Source organism: Saccopteryx bilineata, chromosome 8 (genome assembly GCF_036850765.1).
Source record: "Saccopteryx bilineata isolate mSacBil1 chromosome 8, mSacBil1_pri_phased_curated, whole genome shotgun sequence".
NCBI lineage: Eukaryota > Metazoa > Chordata > Mammalia > Chiroptera > Emballonuridae > Saccopteryx > Saccopteryx bilineata.
Window position 1 is genome coordinate 75,904,517 of NC_089497.1, and position 26,400 is coordinate 75,930,916.

A 26,400-nucleotide genomic window follows, 5' to 3' on the forward strand; every position below is an offset into this window, starting at 1 on the left:
TATGTAATCTTATTAATCCATGTTATTCCAATAAATATATATGTATTTATTTTATTTATATATATTATTTATATATTTATCCTATATATATTTCAGATATTTTAAATTCAAGTTTCAATTTCAAAAGCACATTATGTTTAAAATAGTTATTTGTATTTAAGTATCAATATTACATGTGCATCAGAAAATCACTGAAAATAAGAAAGCCATATTGAAGTACATACTTGCAAATTTAGAAGATATCCGTACTGACTCCACTGGCAGCTTAATCATCTCAAACAGTCATAATTTGCTAAAATAAGCAGCTTTTATTTTTTAGATATGTGTTCTATAAATACAGAAGCTGCATGAATGTTTGTTGAATGACCAAAGGTTTTACAAATACATCTGATTTAACTGATACATTTATAAATGTGTATATTTAGATATATGTTGATATTTTCCACCCTCATCTCAGACAGGTCAACAAGAAAACATTAACATGCAGTTTTCTAGCTAACTCAGTTCATCTCTTTATTTGCTCATTAACTATAAAATAAGATTTCCTGTTTTTAAAAATAAATTACCAGATAAATAGTTTAGTTTGATTAAGAATAAGAGAACAAAACTTGCCTCTACACTTGTTACAGAAATAACACGATGAAAATCTAGAATAATAACTATGGTCTCTTTAAAAGTTATTTTAAATATTTCAAGTTAATTACTCCCTTTAAAAAATGTTAGCCAGCCTCTTACATGTGTTTCCATGATTATGCCTTAATACATTTTTATTAAAATTATCTACTTCCATGTTTGACTTCCTGCTAGACTGTGAACTTGTCTAAGATAGAGTCTTGCTTTGGGTCACTATAGTCTTAGAATATAGAGAAGAAAACTAAATTGTTGAAATTATCTCAGGGAAAATGTCACAAGGGCCCGAACAAAGAGAAGTAGCAATAGTAATAGAAAGAAAGAAGTGGATAAAGGTATCTTGTAAAATGTCATCAAAAGCACTGGGAGAATAATTGGACTTAAGGGATAAGAAATACGATTTTTAATTTTTCTGAGCCCCAGTTAGAGCCTCTAAAAGTCACTGAGCTGTTGTTGGAGCGAGTCCAAATGGACAGCTGTAATATACACTAGCTCTGGAAGGATGCATATTATCCATTTCTTTCAAAGTGCTGTCCTTCATTGACCTTTACAAGCTGATCATGAGAAAACAGTTTTAACTCATCCTTTTTAGTCATTCAGAGACCTTAACTTCAGGGTGGGAAATCAAGTTTTCATGATCAGTATGTAGAAAATTCAAATTCCTTTAGTAGGGGATGAGGTTCATTTTCACTATTAAACATAGTGCGATGGAAGGTGTTATGAAAATACATTTCAGCCTGGCCTGTGGTGGCACAGTAGATAGAGCGTCAACCTGGAGTGCTGAGGTTGACAGTTTGAAATTCTGGGCTTGCCGGGTCAAGGTACTTACGGGAAGCAAGCAATGAACAACTAAAGTGAAGTAACTATGAGCTGATACCTCTTGCCTCCCCCCTATAAAAACAATAAGTAAAATCTTAAAAAAAAAAAAACTATTTCAGAGATTTAATGAATTATTTAAGACCAGTGTCCTGTAATATCAGGTCCATGGATGGGCTTAGAAAGGGTCTGTGCTAATAGATTTTTAAAAATTATGACAATTAAGGTCTAGATCAGCCATGTCCATATCAATGTAGACTTTTAATTATCAAGGACTTTATTAAGGTGGGTTAAAAGAATTTAGTGTAAGTAGCAAAATCAAAAGTGGTAAACAAGCATAAGAGCCAGTAATGAAGTGCACATTAGTAAAGTCTTAGATTATCAGATACATTATGAATTTTAATGAGAAAAAAAGATACTTAACTTATAAAGTGGTTACAAAAGTAGTATCTTTTCTATAAACAGAGAAACAACCCTATCTACATTTAAGGGCCAAGAGTATACATACTTCAACAAGATAATGAAAGTAGAATCCTAATTATGTACCTGGTTGCCTGAAAATTTAATGAAATTTTAATGAATGAGATCAATGAAAAGACCAGCAAGGAAGACAGACTAGTATAAAGGAAATGGAAACTATGAAGAGGTTCTTGAAATGTAACTCCCATTTTCTGTTAAGCAAGAATTTTAGCTCCCATGAAACATAAAGATCCTGGCCTGTGGTGGTGCAGTGGATCAAGTGTGGCCCTGGAATGCTGAGGTCACAGGTTCAAAGCCCTGGGCTTGCCTGGTCAAGGCACATACAACAAGCAAACAATGAACAGCTAATGTGAAGCAACTATGAGTTATTACTTCTTGCTCCTTCCCTCCCTCTGTAAGTCAATAAATAAAGCCTTAAGAAATATATATTTAAAAATAAACATAAAATGTCCTGAAAGCTCAACTTTTACAAGTAAAAGTTTATAACTAAACTTATTACTAATGATAACCAAAAATCATGGCACAGAGTGCTTCATAATTCTCCTTTACAAATGAGACCCACGTCCCACATACTTCAGGAATAAAATCCATTTATTACTTGGAATTACACAAATGATGCCAACCACACATTGTTCCTTTCTTGATTGATGGGGTCACTAAAAAAAAAAAAAAGCATAAAGGAGCTCTATTTTTCACCTTAAAGTCAGCATTAAAACCAACTCTCCTCTCTTTTACTTTCAAAAGCCTGGGGCTTCACCAAAAATAACTTGACTCTTTCTTGCCCTAATGAAGCTAACACCATACTGGAGTTAACTGATTTGTCAAATAATGATAGTTATTTCCTGGCTTTTGGGTATTATGGAAAAAGTAGAGACAAAAGAGACAAAAAAGTACATCATCCAGGGCCTAACTAGATAAATTCATGAAGAGTTTAACAATATCTAAATTAAACATTTTAATTAAATTAAGAACATTTAGAAAAAGGTAACACTAGCAACATGTCTTTCCCGTTTACTTGATTCTTTCAAAGACCTGTAATAAAGAAGCTGAAGGCAAGATGTTTCCATAAGCCATCAGGAATGAGAACTTCTCTCCTTTAAGTTTATCAAGTGACTTTTCCTCTTCTGTTTCTTTCTAGCATAGTGCAATGCCTTCATAAGTCTTTCCATGGTTTTGAGGACTTCCATAGCTTTCTGGCAAGTCTTCCTGCTACTATGCCTTAGGGTGAATGCACTTTTTGAAAATACTTCACATTGTTTCCTTTGACTTCTCTCACCAAAAATGAACAGCTACCTTATTTCCTTGTCATGGGAAGAAGACAGTTTAGTCATTATTGAGACTTGCAGTCAACTGCTATTCCTCCAGTGTCCACATGCATTAAAACATGTCTGTACCCCATTGATAAACTTTATGGTCTTTCTTTTTATTTTTTCATAACAAAATTTTTTATATTTTATTTTGATAATTGGGAAAAATGCGTGTAAGATCAAAACAAAGTTGACAGATACAAAATTTTTTGAAAAATGTAAATAGAAAAATATTTAATATAAAGATTAAAGATTCACATTATGATAACTGATTAAAACCAAATATCCTTCCCTTGATAAGGGTTCAACTTTTGCATTTTTTTCTATTTAACTCATCATGACACCTTTTTTCTTCTAGGCTTTTCTAATACTCCCTGCCCCCACTGCTCACTTGCCTTCCTGTCTATGGTTACGTTTATATATTTCCTCTCTCACAAGGTAGGAATACCACTAAAAATTTTAATATACCCTTTATCTTTACCAACATCTAGGTATATTTATAAATCTTCCTTTCCCTTCATCCCTGTTAGCTATCCATCTTGGATAAAAATGTGGCATTTTATTTTCCAGTTTTCCTTGTTGATTTCTGGTGTGGGAAGAAAATAGTTAATGTATTTATACTCATAGTGGATTGCTAAACTATAGCCTCCAGTAATTCCTTCAGAAAGGGTTATAAGGAATAAATTTTCTGAATTCTTCAATATAAAAAAAATCTTTGTTTTACCCTCAAAAATCTAATGTCAATTTGGCTGGGTACAGGATTCCAGGTTTAAAGCTTTTGCCTGCAGAACTTTTATGATACCCCACTGACTTCTAGCATCCAGAGTATCCAAAGATAAGTCTGCTGTCAATTTGATTCTTATTCGTGTTATCTCTTTTCTTCTCTCTGGAAACATTTATGATTTTTTTCTTTATCATTACAATTACCAAATTTCACCAAAATGTGTCTAGGAGTAAGTCTGTTTTTATCAATATTATTGGGTATTCGATTGGCACTGACAATCTCAAGACTTGAATCTTTCATTAGCTCGCAAAGTTTTCTTCAATTATTTCTCCATTTCCTCTGTTCTATTCTCTTTATTATCTTTTTCTGGAATTCCTATCAAACGAATGTTTGAGGTTTTGGATCTATCCTCTATGTCTCTTAATCTTTATTATCTGTTTGGTCATTTGCATTGTATCCTTAGAGAATTCTTCAATTTGATCTTCTAGATTGTCCATTCTCTCTTCAAGCATGTCTATTCTGTGACTTATATTAGCTATTGAGGTTTTTATTTCTAAGACTGGTAATTTATTTTCAGGATGGTAATTTTTAAAATAGACAATCTTCTCTTGTATCTCTCTGAAGAAATTACACTTCTTCTAAAGTTTTCTTCTGTTTCTTGTATTAAGTCTGCTTCTTCGGATGTTAACTCATGTTTCACCAATTTTGTCTTCTCAGAATCTGAAACCAAATAACTATAAGCAATTTCCCTAAGTCCACATGAAGCCTCTTTTTTTCCTCAATCTGGGAGACAGTATTTATCCTTTTTACTTGAGCCCTTTTCTTCCTCCCATGTTAAGAACACATCCAATTCCCACTCTGAGTCTTCTTCCTCCTCTTGCTCAGAATCTTCTACCTCTTTGGTTAAAATATTCTCCAAATTATCACTAGTTATTTCAACTTTATGCTTTGTATTTAATATTTACCACAGTAGAACACTGAAAGGTTGAGTGCTCTCTATTATTAATACATAATACTGAAGCCTCTTCTTCCTCCTTTATGAGGGAGGCCCTTTCTTTTCCCTCCTCTAACTCTAAAACCTCTTATTCATACCTCTGCAGTCCTGAACTTTCTTCTTCTAGCTTTGGGGTCTTTTCTCCTTCATTCAACTCAGAAGTCTCTTTATCCAATCTTGAAGTTTCTTCTCCCTCTAACTCTGAAGCCTCTTTCTCCTCTATCTCTGAAGCTTCTTCCTCCTCAAGGGCTTCTTTTCCCTTCGACTCTGAAGCCTTTTCCTCATGAGTCCCTGAGTTTTTTATATTGTCTGGCTCAGCAACCTTTACCTCTTTAATGAATAAAATGCTCAAGCCACCTCTGGTTGCTCCTCCAGCTATGTGCTGTGAGACTGTTAAAGTTTTATCCATTTTTTTCTTTAATTCTATATCTTTTCCCATCTTTATTTTTTCATTTTCTGGGAGTACACCTTTCAGTAATTCATTCATAAAAAGTTTTTGGCTGGTGAATTTGGTAAGGCTTTGCATGTCTGAAAAAGTCCTGACTTTGCCATCATATTTAAATGTTAATTGAACCTGGCATAAAAATTTAGGCTCAAAATCATTTTCTCACAGAATGTCGAAGACATTACGCCATTGCTTATTACTGTCCAGTGTTGCTGATGAAAAGTCTGCTGCGAAGGTAAGTACTGCTTCCCTTTGGAGACTTTTAGAATTTTCTCTTTATTCTTAAAGTTCTGGTGTATGTTTTCCTCTCTCATTTCTTCGACTAGTATATCCTTTCCATGGTCTTGGTCCTCTTCTATAACATCTACATGGATGTTGCAGTTTCTGACTGTGTCATCTATATTACCTATGGCTTCTTCCACACTTTCCATGACTTTATGATTTTCTGAGTTATCTATGGACAATTCCTTAACTTTGTTAGCACTGTACTCTTTAGCTTTGTCTAATTTGCTACTTTTCACTTCTAAAATTTCCTCTATGTCACTTTTAAAAGATTCCCTTATGTCCTCAACCATTAAGTCTAGATTTTCCATCAAGACTTTAAACTTCTTCATAATTACTGTTGACATGTCTTTGTATTTTAAATCCAATAACAGCCATCTCAGTTTCTATCAACTGAATTATTTCCATGTGGAAGCTATTTTTTTTGTTTCTTCATTAGTCTAGAAATTTTTTATTGTATACTAGACATGGTGAATATTACTTTCAAGACTGGGTTGTTTTCTTTTCCCAAAGAGTAATTTTTGTTCTTGCAGACCTGCTGGACTCTCCCAAACTCAAAAATCTTTTAAAAAAATCATCCACTACGGGTCCTTGTCCTGGAAGATGAGTTCTCTGCAGAGCAGGACTTGCTTTCCTCCTGTACAGCTGTGTCTCAGTACCTGGAAAAGAAGGAGCTCAATCTTGCTGTGCTGACGCAACGCTGTGAAAAGGCTATGGTCTTTCTTGACAATGGAAAAGAATGAGCCTTGCATGTCAACCCTACACCACCATTATAAGCAAACCAAAACTTGGGTTAGCTACATGTTTCTCAGTAGAAACTGTCACTCTATCCTCGCACAGAACAAGTAGTTTGTGTACCTTTTCATCCCTCTGCAGAAAGAAAAAAATAATCCAAAAGGCCAAAACAGTAAATTCTTAGTCTCGTCCGGTGCAATAAAGATGAAGCTAGCAACTTTGATTAGGGCTACTAGCAGACACAAATATTCACTTAATTGCACCCAGATATCATAGGTCTCTGTGCTTTGGAAAATTACCATATTTTTATTTTTGATCAACTCAACATTTCACACTTAACAGATCTGTGCTATCTGTCAAAGGCGAAATTGATTTGAGAGAGAGAACCAGAGCCCAATCATAAAGCTCTATCATGTTCTCTGGTCTCTAATAATAGATTTCCCTATTTCCTGAGGCCAAGAGTCATAAAATGCAGCTATGGTATCTGTGCCTATGATTATATACTACCATGCACAATGAACAAAGAAGATATTCACATATCATTGCTGTAATTGGTTGTTACAAAGACTACATTTTCAAAATCAAATAGCAAGCAAGGTCTAGACTGCACAGCCGTGATCATGGCAGTGATTCTGCCAATGCTGACAGGCTGAGGAGGAAATGTAAATGGACTCCATCAATTTGCTTTGAGTCAGGAAAAGAGCCTGCCAGTAAGTGACTCAAATAAAAACATTAGCTTAAAAATATGGAGCATTTCTTGAATGTATCAATGATACACAGGGGCCATGCTAGTGTTCTGTTGTTCTTCCAATTTTAGTGATATACTCTGTAGAAACAGATACTATCCAATGAACTTTTAACCAAAACTACTAGAAAGACTTTGCTTTTAGTTTCATTCATGCCAAGACACAGTCCCTAATAGCTATATTACATAATTAGGCATCAGTGGAATACAGTCATGAAAACATATTTTAGTTTATAAGGTATTTAATATACAACCAGGATTAGATTAGACTGCAAAAATGTGGCTTGAGATGTAGTGAATATCCTTGGTTATCAATACTTAGGTCCGAGACATTTTTGTCTATTTCTCTACCCTTGTTATTATCCTTTTGCCCCAAAATCACAATCTCAACCTTTGTTTTTGGCCTGATTTCTTAGAGGCCATTTGTGTAATCTCTTCAAGTACTGTTTCTTCTAATACCATATTTACTGATATATTATTGCATTCTTAAAAAGAGATACAAAGCAAAGAACATATAGTGCATTGAAATATAATTTTGTGAAATTTCACTAAAAAGGATCATTTAATGTCTGTTGTTAATCTGCCCATTTCACATGCCAAATTTATTGGCCAAAGCAAGTATTCCTCAGTTTTACTTAACGTAAGCACATAAATCCATAAAAAACTACTTGCAAATATGTTTCATTTTCTTCAAATTACACTCCAATGAGTATAAGATGTTATGTTATTTGGATACTACAAAACTAGATGAAAGACATGAAATACAGTAGAAACTTAATTTTAAAACTTGGCTTCTTAAGTAATAAAGGTTAAATAATAACATTATATTCTGATGTAAATAATTTGCCACCTGCTCCATTTCTGGCAATAACAGAATATTTTAGTATTACACTAGTAATGGTGAAAAAAATCCCTGGTGAGCAATCATTGACAAACTTCAATGGTGATTTATCATCCTTCAGCATTTGACCACTGGTAAAAGGACTACTTTACTAAGGTAAAATTTGAAGTGACTCAGAATAACAAAGGAACAAAGAACTTCCAAGTGCAATCAGAGAGAGGGTAGCTTAATTTCAGTACATGTATCACCCAGCCAAGATGCGAAGAGAAGCAGTCCTACAAATGACAGTAACATCAATGCGGAGTCACAGATAGTTTTAAAAATCATACTTTTTTTAGCCAATAAAATATGTGCAAGGTATTTCAGAATGTACATAGTGATGAAAAGAAAGTATTACTAAACAGCATTTGCCCTTTCAAATGTTTACAGTTCACTTACACTTGATCTTGTACAATGTACCAAGTGTCTGAAAAATTATAATTACTATACCTTAAAATGAGAGAAATGAGAATGACAAACTGAAGTGGGTATAACTGTGTAAAGCAGTAATATTAGTAAGTAGAATATTAACATTTTTGTTCATTGATGCTCAGTATGTCATCAGTTGACCACCTAAGACATATAGTTAAACAACAAATTACCTTAGAATGAGGTAGTAAGTTAAAGTGCTTCCTTTAAAACATACCAACTGATAAAAAAACTTTTTTTTCTTTTTTGTGACAGAGATAGAGAGAGACAGACAGGAAGGGAGAGAGGAGAAGTACCAGTCTTCATTGAACACCTTAGATGTTCATTGATTGCTTTCTCATATGTGCCTTGACTGGGGGGCTATAGAAGAGAAAGTGACCTCTTGCTCAAGCCAGTAACCTTGGGCTCAAGCCAGTGACCTTGGGCTTTAAGAAAGCAACTTTTGAGCTCAAGCCAGCAACCATGGGGTCATGTCTATGATCCTACGCTCAAGCCGGCGACCCTATGCTCAAGCTGGTGAGCCTGTGTTCAAGTTGGATGAGCCTGCGCTCAAGCTGGTGACCTCAGGGTTTCAAACCTGGGTCCTCTACGTCCCAGTCTGACAATCTATCCACTGTGCCACCGCCTGGTCAGGCCTGATAAAAATCTTTTAAACTGGTTATTTAACATGTCATTAAACTATTCTCCCAATTACTGCTTGACACATGATTTATTAGCTAATTTTGATGAAATTAAAAGCACAGAGGGAGGTATAAGAGAATTTGAAAAAGGGAACTTAAAGAACTACAATTCTAAACCTCAAGAAAGGGAATGATTACAAAGGCTGAAGTAGAGATAAGGGAAAGTTCCTAGATTGGAGAAAGCTACTGTAGGGGTCATTAACAGAGACTTTGGTGTGTATACCCAATAATGGCTATTACAGTGATGGATACATGATAGAGAAATCTGATGTGATAAAAAATCAGAGTTGAGCCTGACCGGGCGGTGGCACAGTGGATGGAGCGTTGGACTGGCATGCGGAGGACCCGGGTTCAGGACCCCGGGGTCGCCAGCTTGATTGTGAGCTCATCTGGCTTGAGCAAAAGGCTCGCTAGCTTGGACCCAGGGTCGCTGGCTCGAGCGGGGGGTCACTCGGTCTGCTGAAGGCCTGCAGTCAAGGCACATATGGGAGAGCGGTTGGTGAACAACCAAGGTGTTGCAGCGAAGTAGCTGATGCTTCTCGTCTCTCTTCGTTCCTGTCTGTCTGTCCCTCTCTATCCCTCTCTCTGACTCTCTCTCTGTCCCTGTAAAAAAAAAAAAAAAAAAAGAAAAAGAATTCCTAATCCCTAAATTAAAAAAAAAAGAAAAACAATCAGAGTTGAGAGTATCTATTATGGTACATAAAGAGCACACTCAAAATTATAGTTCTTAAATTATGTGGAAGATTAGGTTAAAATAAACTGGAACATAGCTTTTTTTTTTAAAGATTTTATTTATTGATTTTATAGAAAGAGGGGAGAAAAAGGGAGGGGAGAGAGAAGTATCAATTCATAGTTCTCCACTTTAGTTGTTCATTGCTTGCTTCCCATATGTGCCTTGACTGGTCAAGCCCAGGGTTTTGAACCAGTGACCTCAGTGTTCCAGGTTGACACTTTATCCACTGTGCCACTACAGGTCAGGCATGGAACATAAACTTTTAATTTAATCTAGTCAATACTAATAATCTCTATTTGATAGTTACTTTAAGGTCTAATGTGATTATAATTTGATACTCTCATTGATTTTGAGAAGCAAAAGAAAAAAAGAAAATATTATTTAAAGTATTTCTACTGTCAATATGAAATTCGGAAATTTACCTTCTGACACAAAACCTTCAAAAAAAAGTATTTCTTTAAAGATAAAAGTATGGGTTCTAATTTTATAGTATACTTGACAAAATCACGATAATTATTAGTTTAAAACTTTTTTTATTTACTGATTTTAGTGAGAGAAGAATGGAGAAAGAGACAGAAACATCAATCTATTCCTGTATGTGCCCTGACCAGGGATAGAACCCACAACATCTCTGTGCTTTGCGATGATGCTCTAACCAACTGAACTATCTGGCCAGGACAACTTGTTAGTTTTTAAGAAATCAACTTTCACCTGACCAGGCAGTGGCGCAATGTACAGAATGTCAGACTGGGACAAGAAAGACCCAGGTTCAAAACCCCAAAGTCACCAGCTTGAGTGCGTACTCATAAACATGACCTCATGGTCACTGACTTGAGCTCAAAGGTCGTTGGCTTGAAGCCAAAGGTTGCTGGCTTGAGTTCAATGTCACTGGCTTTAACAAGGGGTCACTCACTCTGCTGGAGCCCCCCCTTTGGTCAAGGCACATATGAGAAAGCAATCAATGAACAACTAAGGTGCTGCAACATGAACTGATGCTTCTCATCTCTCTCCCTTCCTGTTTGCCTATCTCTATCTGTCCTTCTCTCTGTCTCTGTCAAAAAAGAAAAAAAAGAGAAAAAGAAAAGAAAAATCTACCTTCACATCTCTAGAAATCAACTAATTAAAATGTGCTTGGTTCATTTGTTAAAATTGGTTTTACAACACTAAAGGTCTTGAGCCATCAACAATCTACTCACACTAGTATCACTAGCACTAAGATACAAATAATAGTGCTGTATTTATGATTGCATTTTAGTTTCTACAAGAGCAAAATTCTGAGAAAAGCATGAGTCATTATCCTGAGGGTAAAAATAATGTTTTTTTGATCAGAATATGAAACATTATTGAAACCAGTAATTCAGACTAGAAATTCCTTTTCTGAATAAAAGGAACAATGTTTCTTTTCTCTGTGTGAACACTCCAAAACTAGCAGAACTGTCCATTTGTATGCTTTTACTACTCTCCATATCTACTAAGTGGTGACAGAAAAACAACCTTTAGTCTAGTCATTTTCAGCTCTGGTCTTTTGTTTCTCTGTCCTTTCAGGATGTCAATTTTACCAGGACAAAACACACACACACACTCTCTCTCTCTCTCTCTCTCTCTCTCTCTCTCTATTTGACTTAGCATCTATTACAAAGTCACTGCAATATGCATAGATAACATTCTAAAAAGTGGGTATTTATTTCCATAATGTTAAAGGTTAAAAAGTATTTAGGTTCATATTTTATATCTCATCTGAAAACATTTTCCTTGTTAAAAGGTCAAAGTAACAAAAGTAAGCATCTTCTAGTGCTATAAATGATTTTAAGTTCCACTCTCTAAAAGTATTTCCCCAATAAAAGGAAAATTAATCTTTCTATGATATTTTTTCTGGCTTCATTTATTCTTATTGGTATCTTTTAATCACTCAAATGTGGGCATTTTTCATGATATCACTGCTCTCTCAATCTCCAAGGTTAGTACCTTTGGAATTCTCAATTCCTCTGGCATGCTGTCATTTCCACCCATTAAATCACCCTCAAATTTATCACTTTTTTTTTTTGGCCATTTTCTCTATCACTCTTAGACTCTAATGCAGGGGTCCCCAAACTACGGCCCGTGGGCCACATGCGGTCCCCTGAGGCCATTTATCCGGCCCCCACCGCACTTCTGGAAGGGGCACCTGTTTCATTGGTGGTCAGTGAGAGGAGCATAGTTCCCATTGAAATACTGGTCAGTTTGTTGATTTAAATTTACTTGTTCTTTATTTTAAATATTGTATTTGTTCCCGTTTTGTTTTTTTATTTAAAAATAAGATATGTGCAGTGTGCATAGGGATTTGTTCATAGTTTTTTTATACTCCGGCCCGCCCTCCAACAGTCTGAGGGACAGAGAACTGGCCCCTTATGTAAAAAGTTTGGGGACCCCTGCTCTAATGAGTTCTCATATGGAACACTTACCAGCCTCTAATTCTACAAGCATTCATTAAGCAACTGCTATCTATAAGACACTGGCAATTAAAGTGAAGGGATGGGCAATGGGAAAGAGAGGAAAAAAATCATTCATACCTGTACATAAATGAAAGTGTAAAGGATAGTGTTCTAAACTTTATTACCCAATGTACAAGGAAGAATGTGATAATTATAGAAGAAAGTGTGTGTGCGTTTTTAACAGAGTTGCACTTAATGAATAAAAAGAATTTCTGACAGGTACAGAATAAAGAAAAGGGCAAAGCAGGTTAAGTGGGTATTATGAACAATGGCAAAAAAGACTTGGAAGCACACATTATTCAATTTCCCCAATTCATTATCTACAGTGTTACTAGAACTGGCTACCTAAAATGGTACAATATATACCTAATCACACTGCTACTTAACTAAAATAATATGGTGACTCTTTAGTATCTACAAATTATATATAGCTGAAACTCAAAGCCTCACCACAATTATGCTCTAATCTATCCCCTATCCCCCACTTATTGGATCAATCTTCTTTGCCTCTGTAAATAGGGTCTATGATCTTTCTTTACCTCTCTTTCTATTTGTTGTCATTTCAATCACACTTAATCCTTTAAATTCATCCCCAAAAGCCTTCCTTACAATCCCTTCACAGTCTCATTAAGACATGGTTTATAATTCCTGGTTAACATTAGAATAATTTTGTTAAATTCAAAAACAAAGGACAAAGCAAAACTTGTTGGTCTTCTGATTTATACTAATAAGATATTCTTCCCATCCAAGTATGCATTTCCACTTACCTAAGTCTCTTTTTCAAAGTTCCTCAGGTGTTATTTTTTTTACTGAACTATAATTAACAAACAATGAACTGCATATATCTTAAGTATTAAGTTTGATGACTTTTCATAACTTTTTACACCATGTAACCACCACACAAAATGAGATATACAAAATTTCTATTACCCCAGAACATTCCCTTATGCTCTTTCCCAATTAATTTCTCTCTTTGCTCCCAGATAATAACCTTTTGATTTCTGTACTTATAGATGATTGATCATGAATTCACATGATCAAATCACACAGTGTATATTCTTTTGTGTTTGGCTTCTTTTGCATAACACTGTCTTTGAGATTTATCCAGGTTGTTAATATATCAGTAATTGGTTCCTTTTAGCCACTAAATATTAGTCCAAAATATATAGTACTTACATGTTTATTCTCCAATTGTTGAATACATAAGCTGCTTCCACTTTTGGCTATGAACATTCTTACCTCAGTTTTTTGTTTTTGTTTAAATGGACATGTACTTTTGTTTCTTTTGGTAAATAGGAGTGAAATGGTGAATTATACAGTATGCAGACTGACTGCTTATCCTTAAAAACGCCTGCTGTTAAAGTCATCCCTTGGTTGTATCTGGGAACTTAGATTTTGAATTTCGAGAGGGTTCCCACTCCCTGTGGAGTGTGGCTCACTGTACCTAAACTGTTCATGAAAATAGTATGGTTTATGTTGACTACTTGCTTTCCTTCTGAAATTTGGGTATGTGCTGGGCAGAGGGGTCAGCCTCTAATCAAATACTTGTGCCTGTATCTAACAAGCTTTCCTGGTTGGCTAAGTTCACATGTTGTTTTGATTCCTTGTTGGGGAAATTAACTGTATCCTGTGTGACTCTCCTGGGGGACGACCCTTGGAAGCCTGCAACTAGTCTCCTTGGATTTCTTCCTATGCAACTTTTCCTGTTGCTCACTGTATCCTTTTGCTGTAACCATGAGTATGATTATATGCTGAGTTCTGTTTGTCCCCATAGTAAACCATTGAATCTGTCCATGGTCTTGGTCAGTGCTTTTCAGGTGCAGTCTGCAAACCAGTCAGTCTGCCAGAAATTTTGTGCCAGTCTGTGAAAGAGTTAACCACCATGGTCTTGGTGGCCTCCCAACACAAAAGGAAAATGTTACATTTAACTCTGTAAGAAACTGCCCACCAGTTCTCCAAAGTGGTAGGCCTTTGTGCATCCCCACCAGCAAGAAATGAGAGTTGCAGTCACATCCTAATAACTGGTTTTGTATGTGTCAGTGTTATAAATTTTAGCTATTCTATTGGGTATGTAGTGGTAGCTTTACAAATTAAAACCATAGTGTTTTAATTTGCATTTACTGATGGCTAATGATGTGGAAAATTTTTTTCATGTGCTTAACTGGCTATTTGCATATTTTCTCTGAAATGTCTTAGTCTTTTACCCATCTTTATATTATGTAGTTGATCTTTTTTAAAAATGTTGAATTCAGAGATTCTTTATATATTCTGGATATGATTTTTTTGCCACTTATTAGTTCTATTTTTTCCCCTTCGGAAGCAGCAAGTCTAGTCATTTTATTTTATTTTATTTTATTTTATTTTATTTTATTTTTTTGTGAGAGGGAAGGAAGGACAGACAGGGACAGACAGACCATAAAGGAGAGAGATGAGAAGCATCAACTCATAGTTGCAGCACTTTAGTTGTTCATTGATGGCTTTCTCTTATGTGCCTTGACTGGGGGGCTACAGCCAAAACAGTGACCCCTTAGCTCAACCCAGTGACCTTGGGCTCAAGCCAGCGACGTTGGGCTTCAATCCAGCAACCTTTGGGCTCAAGCCAGAGACCATGGGGTCATATCTATGATCCCACACTCAAGCCAGAGAACTCCGTGCTCACACTGGCAACCTCAGAGTTTTGAACCTGGGTCTTTAACATCCCAGGCCGACCTTTATCCACTCTGCCACCATCTGGTTAGGCACTTATATATGTTTTTTTGAAGAAGAAAAGTTTTAATTTTGAGAAAGTTCTATTTATACAATATTCTTTTATGATTACTGCTTTTTGTGTCCTATCCAAGAAATCTTTGCCTTCTCAGTAGAGTTTTAAAAGATTTCTTCATGTAAGTTTATCTCTTACTATGGCTTATTAAGTTTATTTCTAAATAAGTGATCGTTTTTATTAATTTAGTGAGTGGGGTTTTCTCTTCCATTATATAATCGGTTATCACTCATATAAAGAAAAACTGGATTATTTATACATTAATACTATAATACTGAGAAGCCATACAGAAAAAAGATGGATAAATATGACTACATAAAAGTCAGAGAGTTTGGTTTGGCAAAAGTACCATAAAACAAATTGAAATACTATTGGCAACCTGGGAAGATATATTTGCAGCATATATGACAAAGGGCTAGTTTGGGGGGGGGGGAAACTGATAAATAGCTTAGATGAGTCAATAAAAAGATGAGTAAGAAAGCATTATAAGTACACAGTTTGCAGAAAAAGAAACTTAAATGAATACATTTAAGAAGATAACTAAAGGCCCTGGCCAGGTGGTTTAGTGGATAGAGTGTCGTCCTTGTGAACCAAGGTTTGAATCCTGGTCAGGGCACATACAAGAAGCAAGCAATGTATGTACAAGTGAATGGAACAATTAAATGGAACAATGAATTCATTCTTTTCTCTCTCTCTCTCTCTCTCTCTCTCTCTTTCCTCCTTCCTTTCTCTCAATTCAATGGAGAACATTAAGATGAAGGATGTAGATCTGTATGAATGTACTGATATAAAAAGATTGCTAAGATACAGTAAGGAGATGGGGCAAGACTGCAGAACAGTGTGTTATATAAAATTTGATATCTTCTGATTCCAAAGTTGTGTTCCTAACCACTTCTAAATAATGAGATAAGAAACCAAACACCATCTCTGATGAAGCTACAAAACTGCAACCCTGAAGAATAATATATAAAGACAGGTAAAAAAAAGAATGAAAGATTAGATGAGAAACATTAAATTTAAATGCCTATATATAAGAAGCTAATTCTCATAGAATCTGAGAAAGTTTCAGGACTAAAAGAAACTATTAGAATTCTAGGTCTCTAACTCCACTTAGTATGGCCAATGATTTACTAATCCTTCAGAAATCAGAAGGCATAGGTTCTGGAAAAACTAAACCCAAGAGACTCAAGACTTAAATAGATACAGCTGTGACTAAAATCAGAGTATATGTGAAAGTCGAATGAGCTCCAAGCCCCTTACTTCACTCTAACTCTAGACCAGGGGTCCCCAAACTGCGGCCCCCTGAGGCCATTTATCCGGCCCCTGCCGCACTTCCGGAAGGGGCACCTGTTTCATTGATGGTCAGTGAGAGGAGCCTAGTTCCCATTGAAATACTGGTCAGTTTGTTGATTTAAATTTACTTGTTCTTTATTTTAAATATTGTATTTGTTCCCGTTTTGTTTTTTTTACTTTAAAATAAGATATGTGCAGTGTGCATAGGGATTTATTCATAGTTTTTTTTATAGTCCGGCCCTCCAATGGTCTGAGGGACAGTGAACTGGCCCCCTGTGTAAAAAGTTTGAGGACCCCTGCTCTAGACCATAGGCAGCTCAACACAGGACATGGTCAATTTTCTCCAGGAAAGGATACAAAACCGACGGAGAAAAAGAACGTGACACTTGGGAATTTCCTACAACACAGTCTAGCATACAAGAGCTCTGCCTTCAAACTCAGAGCTTTCAACCAGCTTTTAAACCAGCTTTTAAATATGAATGTCAAGGATCTTCATGCATTTGAGGAAAGTCCCCAATATTAAAGATAGAGACCGGCCCTGGCCGGTTGGCTCAACGGTAGAGCGTCGGCCTGGCGTGCGGGGACCCGGGTTCGATTCCCGGCCAGGGCACATAGGAGAGGCGCCCATTTGCTTCTCCACCACCTCCCCTCTTTCCTCTCTGTCTCTCTCTTCCCCTCCCACAGCCAGGGCTCCATTGGAGCAAAGATGGCCCGGGTGCTGGGGATGGCTCCTTGGCCTCTGCCCCAGGCGCTAGAGTGGCTCTGGTCTCGGCAGAGCGATGCCCCAGAGGGGCAGAGCATCGCCCCCTGGTGGGCAGAGCGTCGCCCCTGGTGGGCGTGCCAGGTGGATCCCAGTCGGGCGCATGCGGGGAGTCTGTCTGACTGTCTCTCCCCGTTTCCAGCTTCAGAAAAAAAATAAATAAATAAAAAATTAAAAAAAAAAAAAGATAGAGACCAAAACAAAACAGGAGTGCTCAGAAACAGAAAAAATGATGGGACAGAAGAAAATGTCAAAGAAACTAATTAAAATCCTATGATAAAAAATATTGCATCATTAACCAGAACAGTGACCAATAAGAAAAGAATAATCAGGAAATAAGAGCAGAAAAAAAATTAAATGAAGGTTTGAAGTAAAAAGTCAAGGCAAATTTCTGAAGTGGAAAAGAAAAAGATAAGCAATAGGAGGAAAGGGTAAAACATTATTAAAAGCAATCCAGAAAGTCTAATGTCTGATTTGTAGGAATTGTAGAAATAAAAGTGAAAACAGAGGACAGAAAATAACAAAACTGTTAGCAAGAAAATTTCCAAAAATTGAAGGATGTAATTCTGCAGAAAGCAATGACCTACTGAATGCACAACACAGTAAATGAAAAGACCACACCAAGGTATAGTGCCATAAAAGTAAAGAACACCAGGCATGAAGAGAAGATTATAATCACTTCCAAAGAGAAAAAATAAATACCAAAATAAAAGACCAGGAACCAGAATGACACTGGACTACTGAATAGAAAACTGGAAGCTAGAGCAATACTTTAAAAGTTGAGCAAAAATGACTGCAACCTAGAATTCCATACTCATCTAAAATATCACATAATTGTAGGAGTAGAATATGACATATTCAGTACGTAAAATCTCAAAAAATTTACCTTTCAGTTATCTTTTCCCAGGAAGCCACTAGAGGAAAAGTCACTAGGAAGTCACTTAGCATGAGGTTTATAGCATTTATGTTTAGGCCTTGGACCCATTTTGAATGAATTTTTGGGTTTGGTATGAAGACAGTGTTAAGATCTTGTTAATGCCCTGGCCGGTTGACTCAGTGGTAGAGCGTTAGCCTGGTGTGTGGAAGTACCAGGTTCGATTCCCAGCCAGGGCACACAGGAGAAGCATCCATCTGCTTTTCCACTCTTCCCTTTTCCCTTTCTCTCTATCTCTCTTTCCCTCCCGCAGCCAAGGCTCCATTGGAGTAAAGTTGGCCCCAACTCTGAGGAGGCTCCATGGCCTCTGCCTCAGGTGCTAGAATGGCTCCTGTTGCAACAGAGCAACACCCCAGATGGGCAGAGCATCGCCCCCTGGTGGGCGTGCCGGGTGGATCCCGGTCGGGTACATGCTGGATTCTGACTGCCTCCCCGTTTCCAACTTCAGAAAAATGCAAAAAAAAAAGAAAAAAGAATTTTTAAAAAATTCCTTCAAATGGTCATCTAGTTATTCTAGCATTATTTTTTGAAAGATTATGGTTTCCCCTTTGAATTACCTTGGCATCTTTGTAAACAATCAATTATATTAAGTATAGTTCTGTATCTAGACTCTCAAAATTCTTCCATTCATTTATGTCTATCCTTATCCTAATTTACTATACTATTTTAACTACCAAAGCTTTACAGCAAGTCTAAAAATCAGGTTCAAGTCCTCACATTTCATAGTTAATTTTTCTTTATTTTTGCTAATGTATGTCTGCACTTCCACATAAATTTTAGGACCAGCTTGTCAATGTCTGTGAAAAAGACTGACAATGTTTTAATTGGGACTGCTTTGATTCCACAAATCAATTTCATCAGAGTTGCCATCCTAACAATATTCAGTTTTCCAATTAAAGAACATGGTGCATATCTCTATTAATTTAAGTATTCTTTAATTTATGTAGCAATATAATTTTCAGTGTACAGGTTTTGTATATCTTTTGTTAAATTTGTCTCTAAGTTATTATGGTTTTGCCTTTGTTACTTAATTTCATTTTGGGGGTTGTTCATTGTTATTATTCAGAAACAATTCTTGTTTATTCTCTTGTATCCTACACAGCCTTGCTATATTCACATATTAGTTCTATTGTTTTTTTTTAAAGATTCCTTAGAACTTTCTACATATATCCCACCTAAAAATAAATCAATTTTAAAATCTTTTTACTTTCTATACTGTATGTCCTTTCATTTCTTCTTCTTGTCTTACTTTACTGGCTTGGACCTCCACTTTGATAGAATAAAAGTGGTGAAAGGAAACATCTTTGCCTCATTTCTGATTGTAAGTATAAGAGAATAGAATCATTCACCATGAAGTATGATGTCTTTTTTCATAGATATCCTTTTTATCATGTTGAAGAAGTTCCTTTCAATTCCTAGTTTCTGAGAGTTTTTACTATGAATCCGTATTAAATTTGTCAAATACTTTCTCTGTGTCTATGGAGGCAATAACACAGGTTTTCAACTTTATCTTACTAGCATGGTGTATTACATTGAATAGTTTTTGGAAGTTAAACCAGCCTTGCACTGCTGAGATAAATCCCATATAGCTATGATGTATATTATCCATTTTCTATATTGCTAGATTTAATAGGCTAACATTTTTGTGTGTATGTTGATGAGGAAAACTGGCTGCTAGTTTCCTTTCCTTGTTATACCTTTAGTATCTGAGTAATACTGGCCTCATAAAATGACTTGTGATGTTCTCTTGACTCCTGTTTTCTGAAAATTTGGGTAAGACTGAAGACTGATATTTTTTTGTTCCTTTCATTACCAGAATTACCAGCTATGCCACTGGCCTGAATTTTGTTGTTGTTACTGGTAGGTTTCTAATTACTAATGGAATTTATCAATTTCATCTAAGTTGTCAAATTGGTTGTATAATATTGTTCAAAATATCCCTATTATCTTTTTAAGTATCTATAGTATGTGTAAACTCATTATTTTAATATTTACATCTCTTTTTTCTTGCATTCTAGCTAACAATGTATCAGTTTTACTGTCAAACTGATCAATTTTATATCAAGGAATAGCTTTCTATCTGACTTTACTAAGGCTGTGTGTGTGCATGCATGAGTGCACAAGAGTATGAGAGAAAATGTATGTGCATATGTGTTTTACAGATTTCCTATTATCAAAATGAGCCTTGTATTTCTTTTTTTTTTTTTTTCATTTTTTTTTTTCTGAAGCTGGAAACAGGGAGAGACAGTCAGACTCCCGCATGCGCCCGACCGGGATCCACCCGGCACGCCCACCATGGGGCGACGCTCTGCCCACTAGGGGGCGATGCTCTGCCCCTCCGGGGCATCGCCATGTTGCGACCAGAGCTACTCTAGCGCCTGAGGCAGCGGCCACAGAGCCATCCCCAGTGCCCGGGCCATCTTTGCTCCAATGGAGCCTTGGCTGCTGGAGGGGAAGAGAGAGACAGAGAGGAAAGCACGGCGGAGGGGTGGAGAAGCAAATGGGCGCTTCTCCTGTGTGCCCTGGCCGGGAATCGAACCCGGGTCTTCCGCACGCTAGGCGAGCCTTGTATTTCTCGAATGCCATTTGATTGTGGGGCATGTATGGTGAGTACAGAAATGTGTGTGCTTCAGCAACCTACTAAATCTGTTAGCTAATACTTAGGATAACTATTACCTGAAGGGAGACTGGCATGAAGGGAAAAAACCATAGGCGAAGACAAAAAATAAACCAGTAAACTAGTAAAAACTATTTTCTAGGAGGCAAGAACTAAGTCCCAGCTTGTGTGACCTGAGTGTGGCAAAAGAAAATGGCCACAGCTGGTTGGACTTGAGACAGGCGCTATCAGGTGCTGCCTGCGGGACCTCCGGACCACATGATCAGAGATGGCACACAGCTGACTTCCAGGAACCACAAGCAGAACAATTATGAAACTCAGTTATTTATATATTTTATTCAATGGCTATAATATGAAACTCACAAGACAGAAGTAAACTTTATTGAAACAACATTCCATCAGGGATGTGTTTTACTTTTTGAGCACCACACCTTGTCCACCGTAGTAAGGAAGGGTTCTGTTCTCTCTATCCAGGAAGCAATTTATGACAATATAAGATTCTTTAATGATAAAGTTTAGTAAAAATAAAAATATGATTTGTGGATCTTGACAGTAACCACACTGAGGAAAGAGAGAACTTCATATTTTAAAAAGTAACAACTTGAATAAAGGTAAAATTTTAATAATTAAAAAAAAAAACTATTTGCTACTCATATAACTGTCAAAGGAAGAAGTGCCTACTTTTTTTTTTTAATAGATTTTTTTAATTAATTTATTTATTCATTTTTAGAGAGGAGAGAAACAGAGAGGGAGAGAGAGGAGAGAGAAACAGAGAGAGAGAAGGGGGGAGGACCTGGAAGCATCAACTCCCATATGTGCCTTGACCAGGCAAGCCCAGGGTTTCGAACCGGCGACCTCAGCATTTCCAGGTCGACGCTTTAGCCACTGCGCCACCACAGGTCAGGCAAGAAGTACCTACTTTATAAACAGAAAGAATCCAATAGAAAATGACCAAAGGATGTGAGCTGGGAGTTCATAGAGAAATGCAAATGGCCAATAACCATATAAATATTATTCATCTTTAATTAAAATAAAAATGTAAATTAAATGATATAACATTTCATTGAATTTTCAGAATCAAACTTCTAGAACATAGAGCAAAAAGACATTGAAAATGGGGTAGAAAGATATAAGATGAACCAGAGGCTCAACAACCAAATATGTGTTATTCCAGAAGAAATAAGAAAAAAAATGGAAGAATGGAAATTAAAGAAATTTTAAAAAGTAATTTCTCCCTGACCGGGTGGTGGCGCAGTGGATAAAGCATCAGACTGGGATGCGGAGGACCCAGGTTCAAGACCCCGAGGTCGTCAGCTTGAGCGTGGGCTCATCTGGTTTGAGCAAGGGGTTACTCGGTCTGCTGAAGGCCCACGGTCAAGGCACATATGAGAAAGCAATCAATGAACAACTAAGGTGTTGCAAGGAAAAACTAATGATTGATGCTTCTCATTTCTCTCCATTCTTTTCTGTCTGTCCCTGTCTATCCCTCTCTCTGACTCTGTAAAAAATAAATAGATAAATAAAAAGTAATTTCTGTGCTTGAGAGATTTACATGTTTAGATTAAAAGGGACCACTAAGCAGAATGTTAAAAACAAAAACAAAAAAAACTATACTAGATGATGAAAGATAAAGAATCTAAAAGCTTTCAAAGGGTGAAATTGGTAATATGTAAAGGAAAAGTGATCTGACTGGCAATATTCTTCTCATCAATAGCAACAGGAGTGAAAAATGATGCAGCAATTAAAATCTGTTGGAAAATAATTTGACCAGAAATTCTATACCCAGCAAATTATCAAGTGTAAAGAAAAATTAAGGTATTTCTATGAGTTTTAGTTGTCATGAGTCAATTCTATGGCACTTGAGTTAATATGCTAGCCAACCAAAGCTGGAGGTCAAGAAAAGGGAAGATATCAGATGCTAGAAATGGTGTAACTGATCCAGTTACCAAATAACATATAAATTAAAAAAAGAAAGCAATCCTAGGGTAAAGTTCTGCATCAATTGTAATAAGCCCAAACTAGAAGATGAAATCTGTATGGCCCAAGTAAAATGTATTTAGGAATTAGAATTAGGTTCTAAGCAATAGATAAAGGAACTGAGGATACATGCAGTTTTAATTACATATGTTTATTTTCACAATAGGGGGGGAAAGGCAATTGGAAACTTTAGTAAGAAACAACAACGTTTAATAAAATCATGTTCAAAATATGAAGCAAAACAGCACAATTCTGAGCAATGTGTGGGAATGTATGCAAAGAGGAACCGTGTGAACTGAATGCTGAATATTCTCTGTATGGTTAGGGATGTTGAACATCGAGAGAAAGAAATCTAATCCTAGCACTCTACTTGGTTGTGGAGTGAAACATTTTATAATTGTATCTATCTTAGCTATATTAATGTAATTATATTGATGTAAATACTATGAGTTTCAACTATTAAAATTACATAGTTTGAAAATGAGAGGATGTAAGTATGGTTACAGAAAAGAATGTAAATGTTACCATTACTTGACACTGTAAAAGGTAACTGTATACACACACACACACATACACACACACACGTGTGTTGTGGAAGGGTAGAAGAAGATTTGAAAGGAAAATTAGAATGCTATTATCATTCCTTGTTCTTGGATAGGAAGAACAAATATAATCAAAATGGCCATATTACCCAAAGCAATATACAAATTTAATGCAATTCCCATCAAAATCCCTATGAGATTTTTTAAAGAAATGGAACAAATAATCATCAGATTTATATGGAACTATAAAAAACCCCAAATAGCCAAAACAATCCTAAGGAAAAAGAATGAAGCTGGGGGCATTACAATACCTGACTTTAAACTATATTATAGGGCCACGATAATCAAAACAGCATGGTATTGGCAAAGAAATAGACACTCAGACCAATGGAACAGAATAGAAAGCCCAGAAATAAAACCACATATATATGGTCAAATAATCTTTGATAAAGGGGCCAACAACACACAATGGAGAAAAGAAAGCCTCTTCAACAAATGGTGTTGGGAAAACTGGAAAGCCACATGCAAAAGAATGAAACTCGACTACAGCCTGTCCCCGTGTACTAAAATTAATTCAAAATGGATCAAAGACCTAAATATAAGACCTGAAACAATAAAGTACATAGAAGAAGACATAGGTACTAAAATCATGGACCTGGGTTTTAAAGAACATTTTATGAACTTGACTCCAATGGCAAGAGAAGTGAAGGCAAAGATAAATGAATGGGATTACATCAGAATTAAAAGTTTTTGCTCAGCAAGAGAAACTGATATCAAAATAAACAGACAGCCAACTATATGGGAACTGATATTTTCAAATGACAGCTCAGATAAGGGCCTAATATCCAAAATTTACAAAGAACTCATAAAACTCAACAACAAACAAACAAACAATCCCATAAAAAAATGGGAAGAGGACATGAACAGACACTTCTCCCAGGAAGAGATACAAATGGCCAACAGATATATGAAAAGATGCTCAGCTTCATTAGTTATTAGAGAAATGCAAATCAAAACTACAATGAGATACCACCTCACCCCTGTTAGATTAGCTATTATCAACAAGACGGGTAATAGCAAATGTTGGAGAGGCTGTGGAGAAAAAGGAACCCTCATTCACTGTTGGTGGGACTGTAAAGTAGTACAACCATTATGGAGGAAAGTATGGTGGTTCCTCAAAAAACTGCAAATAGAACTACCTTATGACCCAGCAATCCCTCTACTGGGTATATACCCCAAAACCTCAGAAACATTGATACGTGAAGACACATGTAGCCCCATGTTCATTGCAGCACTGTTCACAGTAGCCAAGACATGGAAACAACCAAAAAGCCCTTCAATAGAAGACTGGATAAAGAAGACGTGGCACATATACACTATGGAATACTACTCAGCCATAAGAAATGATGACATCAGATCATTTACAGCAAAATGGTGGGATCTTGATAACATTATAAGGAGTGAAATAAGCAAATCAGAAAAAAACAAGAACTACATGATTCCATACATTGGTGGAACATAAAAATGAGACTAAGAGACATGGACAAGAGTGTGGTGGTTACCAAGGGTGGGGGGGGAGGGAGGACATGGGAGGGAGGGAGGGAGAGAGTTAGGGGGAGGGGGAGGGGCACAGAGAACTAGATAGAGGGTGACGGAGGACAATCTGACTTTGGGCGAGGGGTTTGCAACATAATTTGATGACAAAATAACCTAGACATGTTTTCTTTGAATATATGTACCCTGATTTATTAATATCATCCCATTACCATTAATAAAAATTTATTAAAAAAAAAAAAAAGAATGCTATTATCATTGTATAACATAGTGGGGAATCAGGAATATTACTGAAGTTGATGTAATAGAAAATGAAGATACGAGTATGTTAAAGTAGAATGATATTATCAAAAGCTAAAGGGTAAATGGAAGGATAGTGAGATGCTGGTGAAACATGGCAACAAAATGAAGAAACAGAAAATGTCAAAAGTGAAATTAAAACCCTCAAGTTTACTTTAATAATCTTCAAGTCCAGTGGCTAACAGAGAGGCAATTCTTCAATTTCTCAAATGTTCCTATTACTACATATGTGTGTGTGTATATATTTCAGCTCAATATTTGAGGTTATAGCTATTTGCTTTGTATAAAATTTTTTGAGATACTGACAAACTACTTAAAAATCTTTAAAGATATAATAGTTTTTCAAGCGTTGAGTGTATTTCAAAGTATGCTATCCTAATTTCCATTTTCTTAACTTCCGTTCTAGAAATATTGGCAGAAAAAATAAAAAGCTGACAGCTGGGTATAAGGATATTACAAGATGACTCTAATTATCTAAAATGTTTCTTTTAAAAGAACAGTTGCTACTAAATATTTCATTGCTAACATTTGGCCTAAGCCATAGCTTCAGTTTTCTGTGGCATAGTGGATCTGAACTTTGCAGCTGGTGGTTGATTTCAATCAACGCCTAAAGACTGAAGTCTACAACAAGGCTAAAACACATCTAAACTCTTGAAATTAAGCTTTAAAAAATATGATGGAAAACCCTGTTAATACTTATACATATGTACCCTTTTGTTTTAATTGTTACAGAATAAGATGCTACCTACATAAATACCAGTTGAATTTAAATAATAAGGGGTATTTGTGGATACCCCATGAGGTACTATAATATGGTTTCTGCAGGAGAGCCACATAAGTATCACAAAGCAGAGTATAGGAGGTTGGATGTGAAACCGAGACAAACAGCTTAATGTCCAATGATTGGTTCTTGCCTTGGAGGAATAGATATTATTTTATAAAGTATAACTATGATGTTAAAGTTTATTAAAATACCCTCTCTCACCAAAATGATGAAAGATCAACTAATATGTGAGCAGAGAGGGGGAGAGAAATGCTTAAAAAGGAGTGTGTATGTGTGTGTGTGTGTCTAATTTTACTGTGATATATTCTACCTTTCCTGTAAAGTCCAAAATCAGAAAGGAAGCCAGTTTTTGTATGTGTGAATCTCAAGTCTACACTTACAAACTGGGTAACTGGAGTTAAATATGGAGCTAATCACTTCTTCCTTGCCTTCTTTATTGGAATTGTTAAATCACATGACAAACATTTATTAAGCAATAAGTATGTGCCAGGATTATGCTAGAGGGACCAGAGAAATGAAATGACATC

At 36.1% G+C, this 26,400-nt stretch overlaps 2 protein-coding genes across 3 annotated transcripts in view; both read right to left on the minus strand.

Moving 5' to 3' along the window:
* The window catches only part of PIK3CA (phosphatidylinositol-4,5-bisphosphate 3-kinase catalytic subunit alpha), a 97,457-nt gene that overhangs the window by 46,840 nt on the left and 24,217 nt on the right, over positions 1–26,400 (minus strand). The window lies entirely within an intron of this gene.
* On the minus strand, positions 3,146–6,044 carry L1TD1 (LINE1 type transposase domain containing 1). Its single transcript, XM_066240817.1, is given in 11 exon segments — positions 3,146–3,201; positions 3,896–4,018; positions 4,021–4,123; positions 4,126–4,265; positions 4,268–4,288; positions 4,291–4,385; positions 4,387–4,579; positions 4,582–4,725; positions 4,768–4,883; positions 5,050–5,647; positions 5,650–6,044. Coding segments are annotated over 11 exon segments (1,965 nt in total). The 5' UTR covers positions 6,026–6,044.